Source organism: Pteropus vampyrus, unplaced genomic scaffold (assembly GCF_000151845.1).
Source record: "Pteropus vampyrus isolate Shadow unplaced genomic scaffold, Pvam_2.0 Scaffold535, whole genome shotgun sequence".
Classification (NCBI taxonomy): domain Eukaryota; kingdom Metazoa; phylum Chordata; class Mammalia; order Chiroptera; family Pteropodidae; genus Pteropus; species Pteropus vampyrus.
In genome coordinates this window covers 865128-884590 of record NW_011889316.1, presented here as the reverse complement: position 1 = coordinate 884590, position 19463 = coordinate 865128, and the positions used below count along the sequence as shown (strand labels likewise).

At 37.1% G+C, this 19463-nt stretch overlaps 1 protein-coding gene across 1 annotated transcript; it reads left to right on the top strand.

Moving 5' to 3' along the window:
- The first annotated feature begins 880 nt into the window (after nt 1-880).
- On the top strand, nt 881-18053 carry LOC105307967 (dnaJ homolog subfamily C member 25). The gene is made up of 4 exons (XM_011383665.2): nt 881-1219; nt 12901-13053; nt 14351-14821; nt 16525-18053. Exons 1-4 carry the CDS (start codon nt 899-901, stop codon nt 16645-16647), a joined length of 1068 nt encoding a protein of 355 aa, XP_011381967.1. The 5' UTR covers nt 881-898; the 3' UTR covers nt 16648-18053.
- The last annotated feature ends 1410 nt before the right edge of the window (nt 18054-19463 follow it).

Genomic DNA, 19463 nt, shown 5'->3' with positions numbered 1-19463 from the left:
TTATTTATTTTCTTGCTTATCGTCTGTCATCCTCCACCAGAATATATGATCCCTGAGATCAAGAACCTTGTGTACCTTGCTCACTACTATGTCCCCAGTGCCTACAACAGTGCCTAACTCATAGTAGAGACTCAATAAATATTTACTTAGCGAACGATAGAAACAATTTTTTGAGGCAAAGATATTCATATTACTGTTTAGTCCCATGCGATATTTGCGACATATTTACACTGAAAATTATTGTCGTTTATCTGAAATTCAAATTGAACCGAGTGACCTGTATTTTTCCTGGCAACCCTACCCCCAGAACACATTTGGCAATATCTAGAGACCTTTTTGATTGTCACCACTGGAATGGTGACGTAGAGAACAGGGACGCTGCTAAGCATCTTACAATGCATAGGACGGTCCCTATAAGGCAAAGAATTATCCGTTTCAAAACGTCAATAGCACGGAGGCAAGAAACCCTGGACTAGATGGCCATGAACTTTAGGGCAGACAGAGCCTAGACTTTCTAAGTTCATCTTCCTTTTGTAAAGGTAGCATGGCGTTCATGAGAAGGCGTCTGAGGCTGCAGAAAAGATCGCGTGTGAAGGGCATTGCGGACGGTAAAGCGCTCTGCACACGCTGGTGAATTGCGCCTTTAGGTCCGACTAAGGATAAATCCTCTGGCCATTGGGTTTAGGAAGGTGCTCAGCGACATACCAGAAGCGGCCGGGTGGCTAAGGCGTCCTTCGCCCTAGCAACGGTCGCGAAGGAGGCGGCTGCCGCAGCAGCGCCCCGTGCGCCTGCGCGGAGGCGCCTGTAGCTGACGTGGAACTGGGCCCCGCGGCCGAGCTCCGCGCGCCGCCAAGTGCGGGAGAGCGGCTCGGGCGGCAGAGCTGCGGCCGAGGCCGGGATGGGGGCGCCGCTCGCTCGGCGATGGGGAGCTGGGGCTGCGAGCCGGCGCTGGTTGGTGCTGCTGCCCCCTTTGCTGCTGGCGCGGCCCGCAGGGGCCCTGGTGGAGGGGCTCTACTGCGGCACGCGCGACTGCTACGAGGTGCTGGGTGTGAGCCGCACGGCCGGCAAGGCGGAGATCGCGCGGGCCTACCGGCAGCTGGCCCGGCGCTACCACCCCGACCGCTACCGTCCGGAGCCTGGCGACGAGGGCCCCGGGCGCACGCCGCAGAGCGCCGAAGAGGCCTTCCTGCTGGTGGCGACCGCCTACGAGACTCTCAAGGTGAGGCCTTGGGCCACGGGTGGGCTGCAAGGACCCGCCCGGGAAGCGCACGGCGAAGCGAGATCTGTGATCCCCGTGCAGGGCACCACCACCACCCTTAGGACGCTCGCGCCTTCCCACGTGGCCCTGTGTAGAAGCCCACACAGCCCACTGACAAAAATAGGAACCTCCTCGAGCCCTTGTTATGCAAGGCATATAACATATCTTGGGCATTTACGATTTAGCGGAAGCATTTTAATAACGTGCAGCCCACATTCGGAAAACAGAGTGATTATTACCAGGATCTGCGGTAGGACACAGGAAAGGTATTCAATATTGAGTGACAGTGTGAGAGCGCCAGTTTTACATGACAGAAACTTGGTTTCTGGGGATGATATTAATTGTAACATTTAATCGTGGGTTTAAGGATCTAGAAAAACACTAAAAAGAACAATGAGCAACCAACCAGTCGAAAGACCGGATGTTTGACTCTTGGCTCTGATACCCCAGTATGACCTTGGATAGTGACTTGTAGCTGTTTCTTCATATGCAAAATTGAGGCCATGATACCTCTTCACAAGGTTTTTTTTATGAGGATTAAATAAGTATGAGAAACCCCATACGCAGGACCGGCAAATAAGTGCTTAATGACTTGGTGTTCAAGACAGAATGTCTAGCAGGAAATATTTTGAGTATGTATGTAGTCATTTGACAAAAAGCTTTATTGAGAACTGTGGGGATGAGGAGATTTAGCCAGATCCTGTTTTCTTCTACTACTGCAAAAATCAGCAAACCATATAAGAAATCACAAATTATAAATCATATTTGATGGAAGTTTACTTCTTCAAGGGCCCCATCATGCTAATGGAACATCAATTGTAGTTGTAAGGTATTTCTGTCTAGCCTTTTTTTTTTTTTTTTGAGGCCAAGTTTTTCATGTTACAATATAGTCTGCTTTAAATGACTACTTTGAGTGGGTATACTATAATTTAACCATGGATTATTTTTCCAGATTAGCTTTCCAGAGCTGAAAATTCTGAGTCAAGGAGTTAAGGACTCTTCATGCTTCTCAGAACAATTTAGATAATATGGAGTCATAAAGTGACTAGTTCGCTGAGTTGTCACTAGCATTGGTAGGATTGTAATTTTTATTGGCAATTAACTGAGGAATGGGTGGGTGATGGGCTGGGAGGGTCCTGAAGCCAGATGGCTTAGTTGCCTATTATTTAGGATAAAGAATTATTTAGGAAAGACTTCATGAAAATAGGAAAGAACTTCTCCATCCAGGGCAGCCCAGCATCTGAAGCTCCAATTTGTGTTTTTGTGCACTGAGGAAAGAGAATGGTCCAAACACAACCAGAAGGCCTGCTGGTGGTCCTCCAAAGCCCTGGTGGCATATAAATAAACACAGGACAGGTGGAGAACTTCTAGAAGGAAGGGCAGCAGAAACACTAGCAACTGTGCCTTCTGCTATGGTTGGAGATGGGTAGACTTGGCATGAGAATGGTGAGCATATTAGTAAAACAAGTGCCAAAAAGCAGAGAAATTCTTCCTGGTAGGTACCTCAAAACTCAGTTCTTGCCATTTTCTTGAAGAGACAAATTCAGAGGCCGGCCTGGTAGATTTGTAATAGTTGCCTCTAAAGGTTTCTACCCCTAAAGTTTAGCATTGATCATTCAGCTAATAAAATAATTTATCCCCTCGAGAATAAGGAACTTTTGGGCAGTTAAAAACTAGTATGTCTGGAGAGAGTAACACTTACTTTTGATTTCCACAGGAAATTTGTCGTAGCTACAAATGCCTCCAAACAGGAAATTAGAGTATGGAGTGGCACTGATGTAAGGAGTGCGGGAGAGTTCTATAGTTTCCCCACCCCCATTCAGTATTGCAAGAGAATGGAAATTATCCATGAGAGAAAAAGGATGTTTGAGGATAATTTGGACCCTTCAAAATCAGACTTAGCTGAGTTCTATGAAAACCCCCATTTTAAATTGGTAGAAATAGACATGGATTCTACTTCTAATTGAAACACCTCAGCAAACTTTTTAAAAAACTTCATTCAGATCCCTCTACTGGAATAAGGAAAAAGACTTTGACTTTCTGTGTGTGGAAGAAGTTATTAAAAACAAACAGGGTAGTCTGATTTTACTTCTATTATAATGGGAAATTGTGAGAAAGTTGCCAGAGAATATCATTTCTGGGTAATGCAAAGATCTAATGAACTGGGGTCATCCAATTCGCATGGCCTCAGCCTTCCAAATTATCCCGTTGAGGCAATGGGGATATAACTGTTTTGCATGGATTAAATCTGCAGGCTGGAAAGAACTTGTGAGGGATAAGAAGTCTTTGTGGCCTTTGCTAATATTAGGTCAGATAGAATAGTGGGAGAAGTCGATGAGTCCTAGTGGCTCTAGAAAAAGATGAGGTGCAGAAGCCTATCTAGAATTCCACGTGTCATCTTTTGGAGGCAGCGACCGCAGACCTGGGCCTGCATTTCATTTGTTTGCAGTTTTTGTTGCATACTATATCTTTCTCCATAAAGCAGAACAGTAAACTGTGTGAGAGGTGTACTTATCTACAGAGCCAGCCAAAAAAGAGAGAGGAGATTGGGAAGACTATGCCCTTCCCAATCATGTTTAATTATGTTGGCATATGGAGGAAAAAGTTGACTTTGTATTTGCTTTGCAGAGTGCACAGGTAGATTCCATCTCTGGAACAGTGTACTTAACAGAAACTGTTTCTTTCTTGAAATCAGAATTAATTTAGTTGTAAATTCACTGGAGCTAGGAGCTTTTTTCTCCCCCATAATTTTTTCATAACCTTTTTAATTTCTCTTATTATTGGTCTGTTCGAGTCTCTTTAATATTTTTAACATGTATAAGAAGCTGTATTATATACTTATAACCGTACAGTGGCGTTCTACCAAAACTTCTAATAACCAAGGATCTCTGAATGTTGTTAATAAATATATCACCAAATGGGAAAATTTGTGTAAGATTTATTTTGTCTTGGTCAAGATGGTGGTTGTTAAAAAATAAGTACACTAATGCGATTTAAATACATTTGGTAAGACAAGGAGATATCACACTTGGTCATTGTTATTTTAACAACAGAGATTCTGTCTGCATAGAGGGATTGAGGAGAACCATAAAAAGGACTTCAAACCATTATGATTTCACACACTGCTTTATATTTACTTCATGATATGAGTGAAGACAATGAAATATTATTTAGTGTATTTGACTACTGGGGATCCAGGGAATCATGGACTTTGGAAGTTAAGTATACGACTCTCACTTGCTGTGTCAACATTGGGTTGTTTTATGTGGATATAGCACTTATCACACTGCACTGTGAATATTGAGTAACCCTTCCCCCTTTCCACTAAATCCATGGGACCTAGCACAGTGTCTGGCACATCAGAAAATGAATGTTTGTTAACTAAGAACTCGTATCTAGAGATAGATTCAGATAGAATGAAAATCGAAAGTGGATTTCTGGTGTTTTGACATTGTTATATGAAGCCTACTTTAGCATTTTACGTCAAATTAATTGTAGTTTTAAAGAGATGTATGGATGAAGTAGACTGGTTGGGTATAAATGAAATATTCCTGCATGAGAGAAAAATTGCACTTCTATTTTTAAAGAGAAATGGTGTTTTGAGGGTTTTTAAGTGAGAACATTAATCATTCTTGAATATAGATAAGAATTGGATGAAATAGATAAAATAAGAAAGGGCGTAACATAAGCAGATGAGGGAATAATAGGTGGAAAGGATGCATGTGAAACTATGGTTGGTAGAAAATGAGAAAGTAGTAGTTGAAATGCCTGGTCTAAAATGCATTCGACTGCATTTTGCAAGACCACAGAGAAGAACATAGAAAAGGCCTTGGAAGTATTACTGGCGTAAAGGTTATTAAGAAGCTAAGAGAGCGCCTTCTATTCTAGCGTCGTGTTGGCAGAGAAGTCACAACACCTGAGTTTCTTTTTTTTTTTTTTTTCTATCAGTCTGATGTGGCAGGGCTTCAGCACTCACTTAGGAAGAATTTGGCAAAAAGGAGAGTTCTGAACTCGGCCCTTTTATGTTGCTGTTTATTGTTCTTAGTATATTTTCTTCCCCTATTCTCTAACTGGTACTGACATAGGTGCTGGGGGAGGAGATCATAACAGTGAAAAGGGCAGAGTTCCTGTCATTAAGCTTTTACTATAACAAGGAAAGACAGATACTATTGTTTGGTTATTATTTATTTAAGTTACATAATACAAATATGTGTAGATTATATCACAGCACTGAGAGGACACAATTATTCTTGGGGGCTTGGAGAAGAGTGTACTCTTTGAATAGTCACCAAAGTTAATGGTGAAGGGACATTTCTGGTAGAGGAAAAACTTGATCAATAAAATCATGGCTTATCCCAGGACCGAGATGTAGTTTGATGAGGCAGCATGGTAATGAGTGTTTTCTCCAACAAGGATTATTTTTATCATATTTCTCCCAGGGACTCTTTCTTTTTTGGGGGGAAAATTTAACTGCACTTATTAATACAACTATTTTTCTTTTCCAGCATCGATCCAGATTTTAATCATTCATAATAATTGGGTATTCATAAAAATAATAGAAATGATATAAAACTTTATAACAATTGTGATGCTGATAAATAGCCAAATTAAATAAACTTGATAGCAGATGGTTTTCATTTCACATGCCAACTCTGATTCGTCATGAGTCCCTGGAACACTTGTAAAGGTTTAGAGGCCTTGTCTGGGTTTACTGGGAAAGACGATGTGTCTGATAGTGATTTTCCCATGGGCTCAGAAGAAGCATGTGGTACTTTATGTGCCACATTTGCTGTTTTTGCTGTGAACGCATAAGTGTTGTTTATCTTATATGGATCCCTTCATTTCAGCTGTTATTCCCTACTATGGCCAAGGCTGATTATATACCAGATGTGTTTAATTCTAGTGCTGTGACATGATATTATCCACAATCAGAGCTTTTGATGAACAAAAACTACTGAGTTGATATAATTCTAGCCAGAAACTGAGCACTTAACATGTGTGTGTGTGTGTGTGTGTGTGTGTATTTTTTTTTTTTAGAATCGAAGGAAAGTTTATTAGAAAAGTTTATTAGAAAGTTTATTAGAAAGTGTGGTCTCCTTTCAAGCACTTGACATATTAATTTAGCTTGTACAGATTTATCATGGGTCAACAGAACATTCTGAGATATTCATAGCACAAAGACCCTTATTTCATTTTTTCATAGACTTCAGGGGATCTGCTACTTCTAGGTAAGAAGCTTGTCTGGTACATTGTAAGGAGAGTGTTTTGGGAGGCTGGAACATAGTTTGGGATCACATGATGAACAACTCTTTAAGCTATGTTCTGGAGTTTGAATTTTATGTATTGAATAGTTATTAGAGGTTTAGAAGTGGAGAAATAACACAATCTGATGTTTGTTTCAGAAAGAAAATTCTAGGAACAATTATTGAGGATGGTTCGGAAAGGCAGGAAGGTATCAGTGGCTAACTGATTTTATTTCTACCATCTTCTTCTGGAATCTCATTCCTCGTTGGTAACTTAAGAGTCTCTTAGTTGGTTCATTTTACGTTCCTTTCACTTAATTTCTGTTAAAGCTTTGGGCGCAACTTTCTTTCTTCACTGCTGACTGTCTTTGCTTCCTCATCTCCCTTTCATTCATGCTGTCGTAGACTGACAAGTACATCAACACACATACTATAACTGTTAAGGTGAACAGTGGCGTTCCAAGCGTCAGGTCTGAGGGCTGCTCTTCATTTCTTCTTCCTGGAACTATGCGTGGCGTTTGATGTTGTTGATCATGTAGTTCTTTAAGATGTTCTCCCTTGATGTAATTCTCTCCCATTTCTCCTATTTTCTAGCCATTTCTTGTCAGTCTTTTTATAGTCTCCCTTTCCTCTAACTACACCTTAAGCATTGCTTTTCCTTAGAGCTCCGTCTTTTGGGGACTCTTTATTTTCTAAGCTCTTCCTTGTGAAACTCAGCTAAATCCATGACAACTCTAAAATCTGTATATTCTTTAGGTTTATATTTTCAATAGTCTCTCACCTGTAGCACAGGTACCCCAAATTAAACATGTCTGAAATCAGTCTTGTTATCTTTGTTAAAGCATAAATTTTAAAAGAGGTTATAATCACAACTCTCACACAAATACAAAATGAGCGTGTATCAGAAATTTTTTTTAACTTGTTAATGAGGGAACCAGTAAGATGTTAAAACTGGTTTAAAAGAGAAAAAGTACCACACAGTTATATTCAGACAAGGAATGCTGCTGACCTGACTATAAAACTGACCCACATAATAAGGCAATAATCAGTTGTATTACAGTGGACAGAATATATCTTTCTGTGAACAAGAATTATTTGCATTACTTCCAGTTTTCTATAAGTTACTTCTGTCTCTACAAAGTTATAATAGACTTTTCAGAGACAAAGGGGCATCCTTCCTATAGGAATAAATAATCCCTGGAGGCTCCAGGGATTGGAAAGATATCCAGTAATTATTTCTTCTCCCTATTTCAGAATCTTCTACAATATCCCCCTACGTCTTCTCCAAATTTGCTGTCTTCATCCTCTGTTCTTTATCTTAGAGTAACATGGTCCACACAGTAATTATAATTAAAAAGTTCGCTATTATGCTCAATGCGATGCTTGTATTTCTTTAATCACTAAGTCCTATTCTACTTAGTCTCTAAAACCTGTTTCTCCTTCATTCCACTCTTTACAATACTATCAGTTATCTTCAAAATTATATACTTCTACTCAATGCTACCAGTCTCATACTTTAAAACATTTTGTTTTTGAATAGCAGAGACAATAACACCCTAACATTTTGTGTGGCATATAAGATCCTTTACAGTTCTTATCCAAACCTATCTTCCTGATCACATTTACTATTCCTTTCTTCCTATATTCCCCCAGTACTCACGCTTCACTTGAATCCATTATATTCGTTGATTCTTTTGTACCTTAACACTTGCCGTTCTCTTTGCCTGGAACAAGTTTTACCATATCTTACTTGCTTTCCAAGATCCAGCAAGTGATCATTTCATTTCATCTCTTCTGTGAATCCCATGACCAGTGGTTTCAGGCAGAGTGAGTCAGTCAGTCCTTTGTTCCACAGCACATCAAATTGTGCTTGTCTTGCTAGATTCTTCTGGAGGGGAGAGTTGTTGAGGCCAGGACCTCATCTTATTTGTCTGTTTATCCTCTTTTGAGTTAAACACAAGGCTTAATGTCCTGCATGATTATTCAGTGAATTGAAAAATGACTAAAGTTTTTAAAAGCTCAGGTAACCAAGTTGATGGTGATAATTATTCTATTTACTGACATACAGAAGAACAGATTTGGGCTTTGAGCATGTTGAATTTGAGATATTTTTGTTATATTTAGGAAATGATCAAATCTTTGAAAATAGGACACAGGAAAAACAGGTGTGATTGTCACTAATGTATATGTGATACTGCAAATCATGGAAGTTATTGACATCACATGTAGACTGAGAAGACAGTTGCACTAGTGACTGGCGGGCAGGGAACCAAAAAAGAAATGAAACTGATAGCAGTTACTTTTCTTCCTTTTTAGTGGGATGTAATGGCCTGGAAAAAAATTTAGGGTAACAGATTGTTATTTTTTTAAAGGATCATTTGTATGCGTACAGTTATGTAAAAAACAGGATTCATATATATTTTTAAGAATGAACAAAATATGACTGTGTTTCCATATATTATTGTTTCCCGGCCGTTAACATCCTAAAACGGTTTCTACTATCTGTGTGATAGAAAATTTTAAATGTAAAACTGGCTGCAATATCAAATTATTGCAATTTATGTTTATTGAGATCAAACAATTCATTATTTCTTCCAAGGGCAAGAATGTAATATATTTTTGCCTCTGGGGAGGGGGGAATGATCATTTTCGTAAGAGAAGTAAGGGTTCCGTGCTTTCTTTGCTTGTGGGTTTCCTTTTGTTCACTTTTGATCTAGATATTGGTGGTTATGTTCCAGTCCTCCTGCATATGTCCAAGAGGATTGGGAGTGGAATGGACACCAGCAGAAGCACCATTTTTTCCTGTAGAGATTAGAAACAAGGAGCTTATTGTCCTGCTTGTCAAGGCTCTGGACAGAGAGGAGGAAGAAACGAGTATAAAGGTTTTGGTTTTGGAAAGAAGTTGGAATCTTCCTGACCCTGAGACCTTAAGATCCACAAAATTGCTGAAAGACAAAGTACTACCTTATTGAAAGGTAAGATATTAAACTGTTTTAAGGTTTAAGCTATTTAAGCCACAGTAGCCTACTTTTATAAGTTATGCAATCAGGCAGTCATTTTTGCTAAGCTGAAGACATAGTCACCCATCCAGCTTTTCTGGTTAGATAGAGAGCTGTGTGGCTGGAGTGATGTTTGCAGTGAGGGAGAGCCTTTACAAAATTTCACTCATCTGTAAAATGACGTTTACTGATTGCCAGGCATTGTGCTAGGCCTTGGATATACAGAGATTAATGAGTTACCCTGCCTATCTTCTAGAAGTTCTCATCAAGGAGAAGAAAAACTGGTGATTACAATGTGATAAGTGCTATAATAAATAGGTACTATGTGTAATAAGGGTGGTCTAACTCTATCTGAAGCAGTAACATTTGTGTACTAAAGGATTAGTAGGAGCTCATGAGGTTGAAAGAAAGGGGTGGGCATTTGAGTTAGAAAGAATTCTGTGTTCAAAGACAGGTATGCGAGAGCTGTCTCATACAGGTATTGGAAGGACACAATTCCTGAAATTACTGAGTGTTTGCTATGGACAAAAGAGGGGAGAGTGATGATATGTTGCTAGGTAAGAAAGGGCCAGTTATGGAGGCCCTGTTGGTTGCCAAGGAAATTTTGTCTTAACCTTGTTAGTCATGGGGAAGCAGTGGAAGTTAAAACAATTTTTTTTTTTTTTTTGTGGGACTATCTTAGTTGTGAGATGGATAGGAGAAAAAAATAAATATGTAGTTTTTAAGTATGTACCTGTAGCTCTCTAATTGAGTCCCAGTCTCTGTTTTTTCTTTTTTGCTAACATTTCTTATGTTCTTACTAGGTTGATCTTAAACTTTGTAGGTTACTAATGAGTAGGATTTTTGACTTAGGCTGTTGAAAGCTCCTAATTCTCTAATTTGTGCCAACCTTGAACACCTTCTAAAGTGCGTTATGTATGCCTGAGCCTAAAACCATTTTCTTCATTCTAGAGAGAAAGCTATAAACCCGAGTAAAGATTCTGGCTGATTAAATGCTGTAACAAGGAGGTGGCCAGCCTTCTTATCTCTAATCATGACCAAAACAGGGTCATAAATTTATGGTGACCCCAAGGAAAAGGAAACTACCCTAAGAGAAGTCAGATTTGACCCTCAAGCCTTTTGTAGAAATTAGGTAGTCTGAGGACTCGTTAGAGGGCTCTGATTAGACTCTGTAGCCTCTGGTTGCAGTAGAGAGGCTAGACACAAGGTGTAGATTTTGGAGTTGCTGGAGCTTTAGGTGACCATCCTGTTAGAGGAGCACAGAACTTGACGAAGTCACAAATCCAGGGACCAGTGAGAAGATGGTGACCTTGGGGGAAGATCTGGGTGAAATGCTTGTGAATCGTGACCTTCACTAAGAGAACAAAGAAGAAAGGGTAGCCATTGGAGGCATGACATTCACATAGCAGATGTCAGTGACACTCAAAGATCTTGTTGTATGTACTTCAACCAGCAGGGTACAGTCAGGCTGGGGAAAGGGCTCCGCCTAGATAGTGATGCTGGAGGTCTGTAGGAATTGAACTCAGTGTGGCAGTCAGTTTCAAAATTACCTGTAATCTAGTTGGAGCAAGGAGAAGAATCATGTTTGAAGAAATACATTTCAAAAGGCATCTGACAAGATTGGGAGGCTGAGTTAAAAGTCAAGCTTTCAGGCCAAAAGCAGAGTACTTCTGTAAAATTAGCCCTAAAGCAAAAAAAAAAAAAAAAAATGGAGAGATACATCAAGAGACATGGGCTTTAGTCTTCAGAGCTATCATTATGACCTATAAAGTTTTAAACCTTTTAGTTTAGAAGCTCTAGAATATGATAATGAATTATAGAGGAATATGGATTGACAGTTGAGGTATGTAGCAATTGCCACAAGAAAATCTTTTTTGACAGAAATGAACATAAAAGGAGAGAATTTGAACATAATAGCCTGAGCTCAGCCCTTCTTATATAATACAGTTCTCATATTGGCCCTCTATATAGTGCCATGGAATAGACTTTAAATATATTTACATCAACCTATACTATATAATAGTTTACCTATTTTCAAATTTTAGTCAGAGGTTAAAAATATTTCGAATAATGAATATAATAGAATTGTCACTGAGAATGCACTTATTCAAATTCAGAATTCTTAATCTAAAATATATAATGATTTTAATGTGTATAGGGAAGATTTTTTTTGTTATTAGCAAACTTACTTTAAATCTACAGAACTGCATGTTGGAAGACTCAAGAGAAGGCTCTGAACAGACCCCAGAACCCCTATGGTAGCAAAGTACTAGGTGTAAATTTTGAAATGCCATTGGCTATGAATCTGTAACTTTATGGATGTTGAATAATTCATCTTAAAAAAGAAATTCTCTAGATGAAAAAAGGTTTTTGTTTTCGTAATCACTCACTTATAGAGAGTAAAGAATTTGTTGTGGTTTTAGTCTTTTAACATTTTTTGGACACAAGACAAAATAGGTTTCCTCTGCGATAAAAAGCAAATCACAACCTAGTTTAATAGCTCTTCAACCTCTGTAGCTCAGTAAAAGAGTGGCATTTATCCCTGTTAGAAATCGATTAAAGTTAGAGAAGGTTTTAAGAAGTGTTTTATTTGTGAACATTCAGAGCAGCATTTCAGAATGCTATAATTTTTTCAACATTTGTATGATTATGTATATTTTAACTTATTCCTGAAGTGGGCTGTGACAGTGTGTTATAATAGTAAAATACTATGTATTTGTAACATGTTTTTGTATATTGTATGTCATTTTATATTCAAAACAACTCTGTAAAATTAGTAGAGCAGGTATTATTATCTCTATTTTACAAGTGACAGTGAGGCTCAGAGGCTAAACACTTCCCACAAAGCCAGAGTGACCGTTATGCTGCATCGGTATTTCTTGGAGACGAACATTATTCAGTTTTGTAGGCACAGACTGCCTTCATCTGCTTTTTGCCATCTTAGTCATCGCTTTCAACAGAAAACTTTCTATGTGAGGCTGGAAAATGACTGAATATGTGCAATAGAGATAAACATTTTTTTCCTATCAACAAATATTGAGAGTAGGTGTCAGCGTGCTCATAAGTTATAAGAACATGATGGATGATATCCTTATTAGCGCAACACTGGCTAAAAAGACATTGTTGTTCTTAAAGAGTTTTTATTTTTCCAAGGGACTAACAATACTCAAGACTTTAGGGAGATGTTTTTATTATGCTTTATAGTTAACGTTAAAGTTCTGGAAACAAATTTATGTGTGCCTCTGAAGAGTGATGGACAATTTTTTTATTTTGACAGTTTCAGTTCTTTTACTCAGATTAACCTAACATAATTATAAAATTCTAGGTTTGACTTAACAGATTATAAACTAAGGCCATTTGATGAAATGTCTGTGAAATGGGATATTTTGTTATTTTACAGGATGAAGAAACACGAAAAGATTATGACTACATGCTGGATCACCCAGAAGAATACTATAGTCATTACTATCACTACTACAGCAGGCGCTTAGCCCCTAAAGTGGATGTTAGACTTGTGATTTTGTTCAGTGTGTGTGCTATTTCATTGTTTCAGGTGTGTATTGTTGGATATGTGTCGACATGTTTGTGCTTGAGTGACAGGTGCCAATCATTAAAACTGAACTAGAAGTACCTTTTTGTAAAATTTTGCTTCTAGTTGAGATTAATTTTTTTACATTAGAAAGATATTTATTCAACCAGTTGGTAATATTGAATCTTTATCAGTGGGAAATCCAAGAAATTGATGATGAATGTTGTATAACTACCAAAAAACCCAACAATGGCTCTTTTTCTGATTGCCTCCTTTAGAGTATTTTCCATTTAACAGCCAGAGTGGGTGTCAACCTGATCATATCATTTGCTTTTGTAGAACTTTTCAATAATTTCCCATTAAATTTAGGAAAAATCTGAACTACTTAATGTGACCTAACAAATCTTGACACCTGTCAGGTAGTGCTTGCTATCATTGTAGCAATACATTCCCCCATCCATTTCATATGCCTGCTAAGAGTGCTTTTGCTCGAGTCGAACGCTACTCAAATAGATTAAAAGAGCTACAGCCAAAAATTAAATACATACATGCATACATAGCGAGCTACAGCTTTTTTTTTTTTTTTTTTTAATGCCTACAGCACCTGGTCTCTCCATCCAAGTACTAACCGGGCCCAGCTCTGCTTAGCTTCTGAGATCAGACGAGATAGGGCGTGTTCAGGGTGGCATGGCCATGGACAAGAGCTACAGCCTTTTATGTTGTTATAAAATATCATAAAAATTTACCTTTGGCCTGAAATGAGTGTTTCCTACCATTACCCTTAAAGTAACCACACCTATCATATACTCCTTTAGAGGAAAAGAACATGTCAGGTGACTAGAGTGAAGCAATTTGCTAGTTTGAAAATTGCTTCTCTAGTTTAATATCCAGAAATGAGATTCAATTTATACAACAAAAATAATTTCTATTGAAAACTTAAGGTTGTATATTTTAAATATATCAGCTTTTGTAGAAGTATCCTTTCAAAGAAGAGAGCAGGGATAATTTTACTTTCCTGTTTCATATTATGTAATACCCTAGCAATACATATATAATTTTTTGGTGATTCCATCAACCTATTCTCTGATCTTCAGTATCCCTGCTTGATTTAATGGCTTTTTGGCTCAGCTCAGGGCCTACCTGACGTATCCAGCCTGGTATATAGGGGCATTCAATTGTGTCTTTTACTTACTAAGATGATTGAGGTCCTTGTTTTTAATCAGAATAGGTTTCTGCAGGGGAGGAGGGTGGTGATGGTGGTATTCCCCAAGATGAATTTTGCTAATAAAAATGACCCATTTTTCTTTGTTAAATATTCTAGTTTTTCAGCTGGTGGAATAGCTACGATAAAGCAATCGGCTACCTGGCCACCGTGCCCAAGTACCGTATCCAAGCCATGGAGATTGCCAAGCAGCAGGGGTTGCTCAGAAAAGCCAAAGAGAAGGGCAGAAACAAAAAGTCCAAAGAAGAAATTCGTGATGAGGAGGAGAACATTATAAAGAAGATTATAAAAAGTAAAATAGATATAAAGGGTGGCTATCAGAAGCCCCAGATACGTGATCTTCTCCTGTTTCAAATTCTATTAGCTCCCCTTCACCTGTGCTCATATATAGTCTGGTATTGCCGTTGGATCTATAATTTTAATATCAAAGGCAAAGAATATGGGGAAGAAGAAAGACTATATATCATACGTAAATCTATGAAGATGTCAAAGTCTCAGTTTGATAGTCTAGAAGACCATCAGAAAGAAACTTTTCTTAAACGGGAGCTCTGGATAAAGGAGAATTATGAGGTGAGTGATTAATCTGCTGTGATTTTAGTGTCATCTTCCTTACCAAGGTAAAATTGGGTGTATGATAAGGGATCCCAGAAGTATGCTCAAATTTCTGAAGTCCAAGGGCTAAATAATGAATAAAGATCTTACTTTTATTGAAAGTATGACTGTATTTTATAGTGGGACAGTGGGTCTTTAACCTGTAATTTGTCTTTTTAAGATGAATGTTAATGGATAATAAAAATGCTGAAAGACTTAAGAATGGTCTAATTTGTTGTGTTAAACTGCAGTAGGAATATATGTTTGCAAGGGTGTCTACAACTTTCTATTAATTGCGCTAAAATTTGCTCTTCCCCAAATTTCCTTCCAGTCACATAAACTTAGCCACAGAGCTTTAAAAAACAGAGAAGGAGTAAGAGATGGAAATTTTGTTGAAATAACTATATTTCAAAATGAAATGAGCACAGAATCGTCCGAATAACAACATATGTATGAAAAATTACTTTTATTTTAAATTAAATTGACTTACCGTAATGCCTCTAAACTTTGGGCATTTTAATAAATGCTATATTCTTCATTGTCAGCTATAGCAATTACTTCTAGGTGATCAGCTGCTTAGCCAAAGTCCTAAAGGAACTAGTAATGTCACCATAGTATTATTTTAGGTTTTGGGTAAAATTAATTGGTTCATATATTAAATGTAAGAATAAAGGACACTGAATCCTTCTTAAGAAAGCTGAGATATAGTTGTTTTTTCAGTTTCATAGGCATTCCTTTTTATACGTGGTATCCTAAATAGATTTTACTAAAAGTAAAGTTTCAGTCCGAATTATATTTATGTAACTTAACTTACTATGAATTGCTAGACTGTTTTGGCAAGTAATTATATTCAGGCTGCTTATAAATAACGTAAAAATGGAAGGGAACATACTGTTTTGCTCCTAAATTGTTTGAAAAATTTTTAAGTGGGTTAAGCTGCCTAATTCACAAAACCTCTGTCTTTCATAGAGTACTATTCTGAGCTGAATTATCATGTTATTATAGGAGGTTATCTTAGTGATTACTACCTAAAATTTAGAAGTAAAAACATTTCTTTCTGAAATTTGATGTGATTGTAACTGGTTATGAAAATTTGTCCATTTAGCTTCAGCTGACATCCACTAAACGTTACAGAAATGCATATGTTCTTCGTTATTTACCTATGTGGTTTATTTAACCTTCTTTGGGAACCTTAATAAAACATTTTGAAAACCAGTCATTGTCTTTGAAGATAAAATTACATTTGGAAACAAATGTATATATAATGTCATTTTGTTCCTTGGTTAGGATCAACAAATACTGAAAATCATCAGTTAAATTTATAAGAGTACCATGCTAAATAAAGTGTGATTCTTTAATATTGGACATGAATCATAGAGAGGAAATGTTTAAACTCGGCTTATATATGATATCAATGAGAAAAAAATGTATTCCCAGGTTACAGAAATGGGTGACAAAAAAACTACTAGTCCTTGAACAAGTTGTTCTTTTTTATTTAACACTGAATGTTAAAGCGCTTACTCACTTAGTATTTTCAGGTGCATGGTCTTCAGAAGACAAACCAGTACATTCATTGGAAACTTTTACCTAAACCTATATTTGAAAAATGTAACTGCCGTAAAGCTAACAATAAGTGTTTCCCTTTGGATTGTAAAGTCAATTAACGTTATTTATCCTCACAGGTCTACAAACAGGAACAAAAAGAAGAGCTAAAGAAAAAATTGGCAAATGACCCTAGATGGAAGAGATACAGGAGATGGATGAAGAATGAAGGGCCTGGACGGTTAACATTTGTGGATGACTAAAGATTGCTGGGATGCTACAATGCCAAAACTTAGCCGTGATATTTTCATAACCGAGTTATTTTAGAAATGTATCAGCCGCTCCTCAGCGGTAACTAAAATTCCTCAAGTATTTGATTGAACAGAATAATGATGAAATTTAAACTTTACCTTAAAACTTTATACATCAGACATTTATGATTGTTCAATTTTTATAATCTATTTGTGGATTTTGTTAAAAGATTCGACATGATTTATTCGTTGCCATTTAAAAATTTTATATGTTTAGTTAAAAGATTTGACATGAAAATTTATTAGATACCATTTAAAATTTTTATGTGTTAAGTGTATTCTTCAAGTGTTTCTTTATTCTTTGTTATAGTGCTCCATTTTCTGCTTTCATGGTCTCTAATATTTTCACAAAACATAAAAAATTATAACCGCATTTAATTACATTATTCTGAGTGTCTTTCTAGACACAAACTTCAGCAAAATTTCAACTATCATGTCATCTCCATTATAGTCATTCTAGGATTGAAATATGTTTAAAATATCTCTCTAGGAGAGTCTTTCTCCCTAGTCATAATATTCTTAGTAAGATCAGAAACTCTCCAGGAGAGTGAATCTACCTTCATGTCCTTGTAGGATGATCTTGATGACAGTCATTATAGGACTAGGTTACTATTCTCAGACACTTTTCCGGAAGAGACCTTGTAAAAAGGTCTTTTGTACCATAGTATTGCTTTTCCTCTACTTCAATTTAAAAAATGATGGAGCAGAAATAGTGTTCTGAAAAGTTGTTCGTATATTATGAAGTCCTTGAGTGGTGAAAAATCCATTGTACGTGAGTGCACTTACATGCATTTAAACCAGGAAGAAGAGGTGCCTGGCTGTGTGCTGTCCTTTCAAGCAATGAAGTATTTATGTTTATACGTGTGGAAGTGAAAGTAATTCACACATAATTTGAAGCAAGTATGATACTGCCCTAAAGTATCCATACACATTCATGGTAGTGAATCAATATTCCTGTAAAGGATTTATCCCATTGCTTCATATTAATAAAATGATTGCAATATATCACAAGTTTGTTGGTATGACATTTTAAATCAAAGAGTAACATATAGCTTTTGTATTATATAATTTTAAAAGATTAGTATATATAGTAGATATGTAGAGTCTTTTTCTAGTTAAAGTAAACTAGTCCTTTCAGGAGCTCAGCCCAAATATGTGACATGTACAAAGAGGCAAGAGTTCCAGCCTTGCTACTATAGACAAAGACTTGAGGTGAGTTATCTGATCTTTGAGTTATTAATGAGTTGCTTCATTAGAAAGTCATGGGAAGAGTTTGACCAGATTATCACTAGGGCCCTTTTGCAGCTCTGAAATTCTGAAATGATATTTATATTTTAATAAACTTTAGATGAAAGTGTTTTATGCATCCATTCTTTTTTAGAAGGGTGGAGAAATTACAGAAATTGCAGAACTAAATTATAAGAAGCTATGTTTCAAACCTCAAATACCCAAGTCTTAACCATAGATCAGTGTATTAAGGGTGCTGTGGTTGTCTGTAGAGCCAATAGCCCCTGTCTTAGAATTCATTATCATCTCTTTAACACACAATAGTATTTATCTAAGAACGGAAGTATGTGGCATATGTTATAAGGACCAAAAGAAATACAGGCACTTGTCCCTTTGTTAAAATTTCAAAGAAATTTCTGGTATCCTAGGCATTTTTTACCTAGTGATAGGGAAAAATAAGAAGACCAGATATGGTAACATTCATTAAGGTTAGCTGGTTAAAAACAATGTATCTTTAGATGTTATTTTGCTTCTTTGCTAGATTGCTGTATTCCTGATTTTCTAGAATCTCATTTCTGGAATTATCCCTGGTAGCCTGCTCACTTGGTAAAAATTTGGTTGGTCTTTGGAATCACGATATTGCATGGGTCAAGATGAATGGGCTCTCCTTAATGGAAGGACTACGATTCTTCTCTGCCCTTCCCTCAACAAAATAGGCTTCAATATCCTAGAGTAAAGGAAGGGCTGTTAGTTGTCGCAAGTGTCATTCAAGTATGCTGGGCCATCCCTCACCAAAACCACAACAATTTCTGCCATTTTAGAAACATTTGGAATAAAATCCTGGGTAGAGGACCCCACGACCTCACATGCTAGAAGAATTTTCTTGTGCTTCATTTTAGGACTGTCACCATTCCCTTTTTGCTTGGCATTCAGGAGTTTATAGCACATAGCTGTTCATTGCTGTCTATTTATTATTATCATTTCATATAATTGAGATCTGTGCTAAAATTACTCATAGGGTTATATTCATGTCTAATGACTTCATAACGGATTCAACAACTAACCCTTTCCTCATTGGTTTTATTCCTTGATGAATTATTCAAGTTCTACAAATCACAGGCTACCGTTTCATGACACATCTATTAGGTACGTACTTGAATCTTAAACACTACAATTGGTGTATGGGATTTTAAAATGTTACATGAAAAAATAGTTGAGATTAGAGAATCAACAGGTATTTTAGTACTATTGAATTTATGTTTAGAAAATCATAGTTCATTTTCTTTGTTGTTGTTGTTTTTTTTAAGACTGAAAGGGCAGTACACTTTAAACACCCAAACCTTGAAAATAATGTAGCTTGCAAGCCATCAGCTAGTGTTATGAACGAATCTGCTGTCCCCAAACTGAAAATTCTGTGGAAGTTAGAGAGAAATGGCTTTTATTAGACATTCTTATAAATAGATGTAGTTACTTTAAGACATTAAATGAGACATGGTCTCTGTTCAGCTATAATTGTGCAGATAAATGTTGGTGTTGATACA

What these genes read in the sequence shown, in the direction of transcription:
- LOC105307967 (XM_011383665.2), top strand. Translation starts at nt 899, where the DNA reads ATGGGGGCGCCGCTCGCTCGGCGATGGGGAGCTGGGGCTGCGAGCCGG. An exon ending in CCGCCTACGAGACTCTCAAG is followed by an intron (nt 1,220 to 12,900) that starts GTGAGGCCTTGG and finishes GTTATTTTACAG; the next exon opens with GATGAAGAAACACGAAAAGA. An exon ending in GGATAAAGGAGAATTATGAG is followed by an intron (nt 14,822 to 16,524) that starts GTGAGTGATTAA and finishes TTATCCTCACAG; the next exon opens with GTCTACAAACAGGAACAAAA.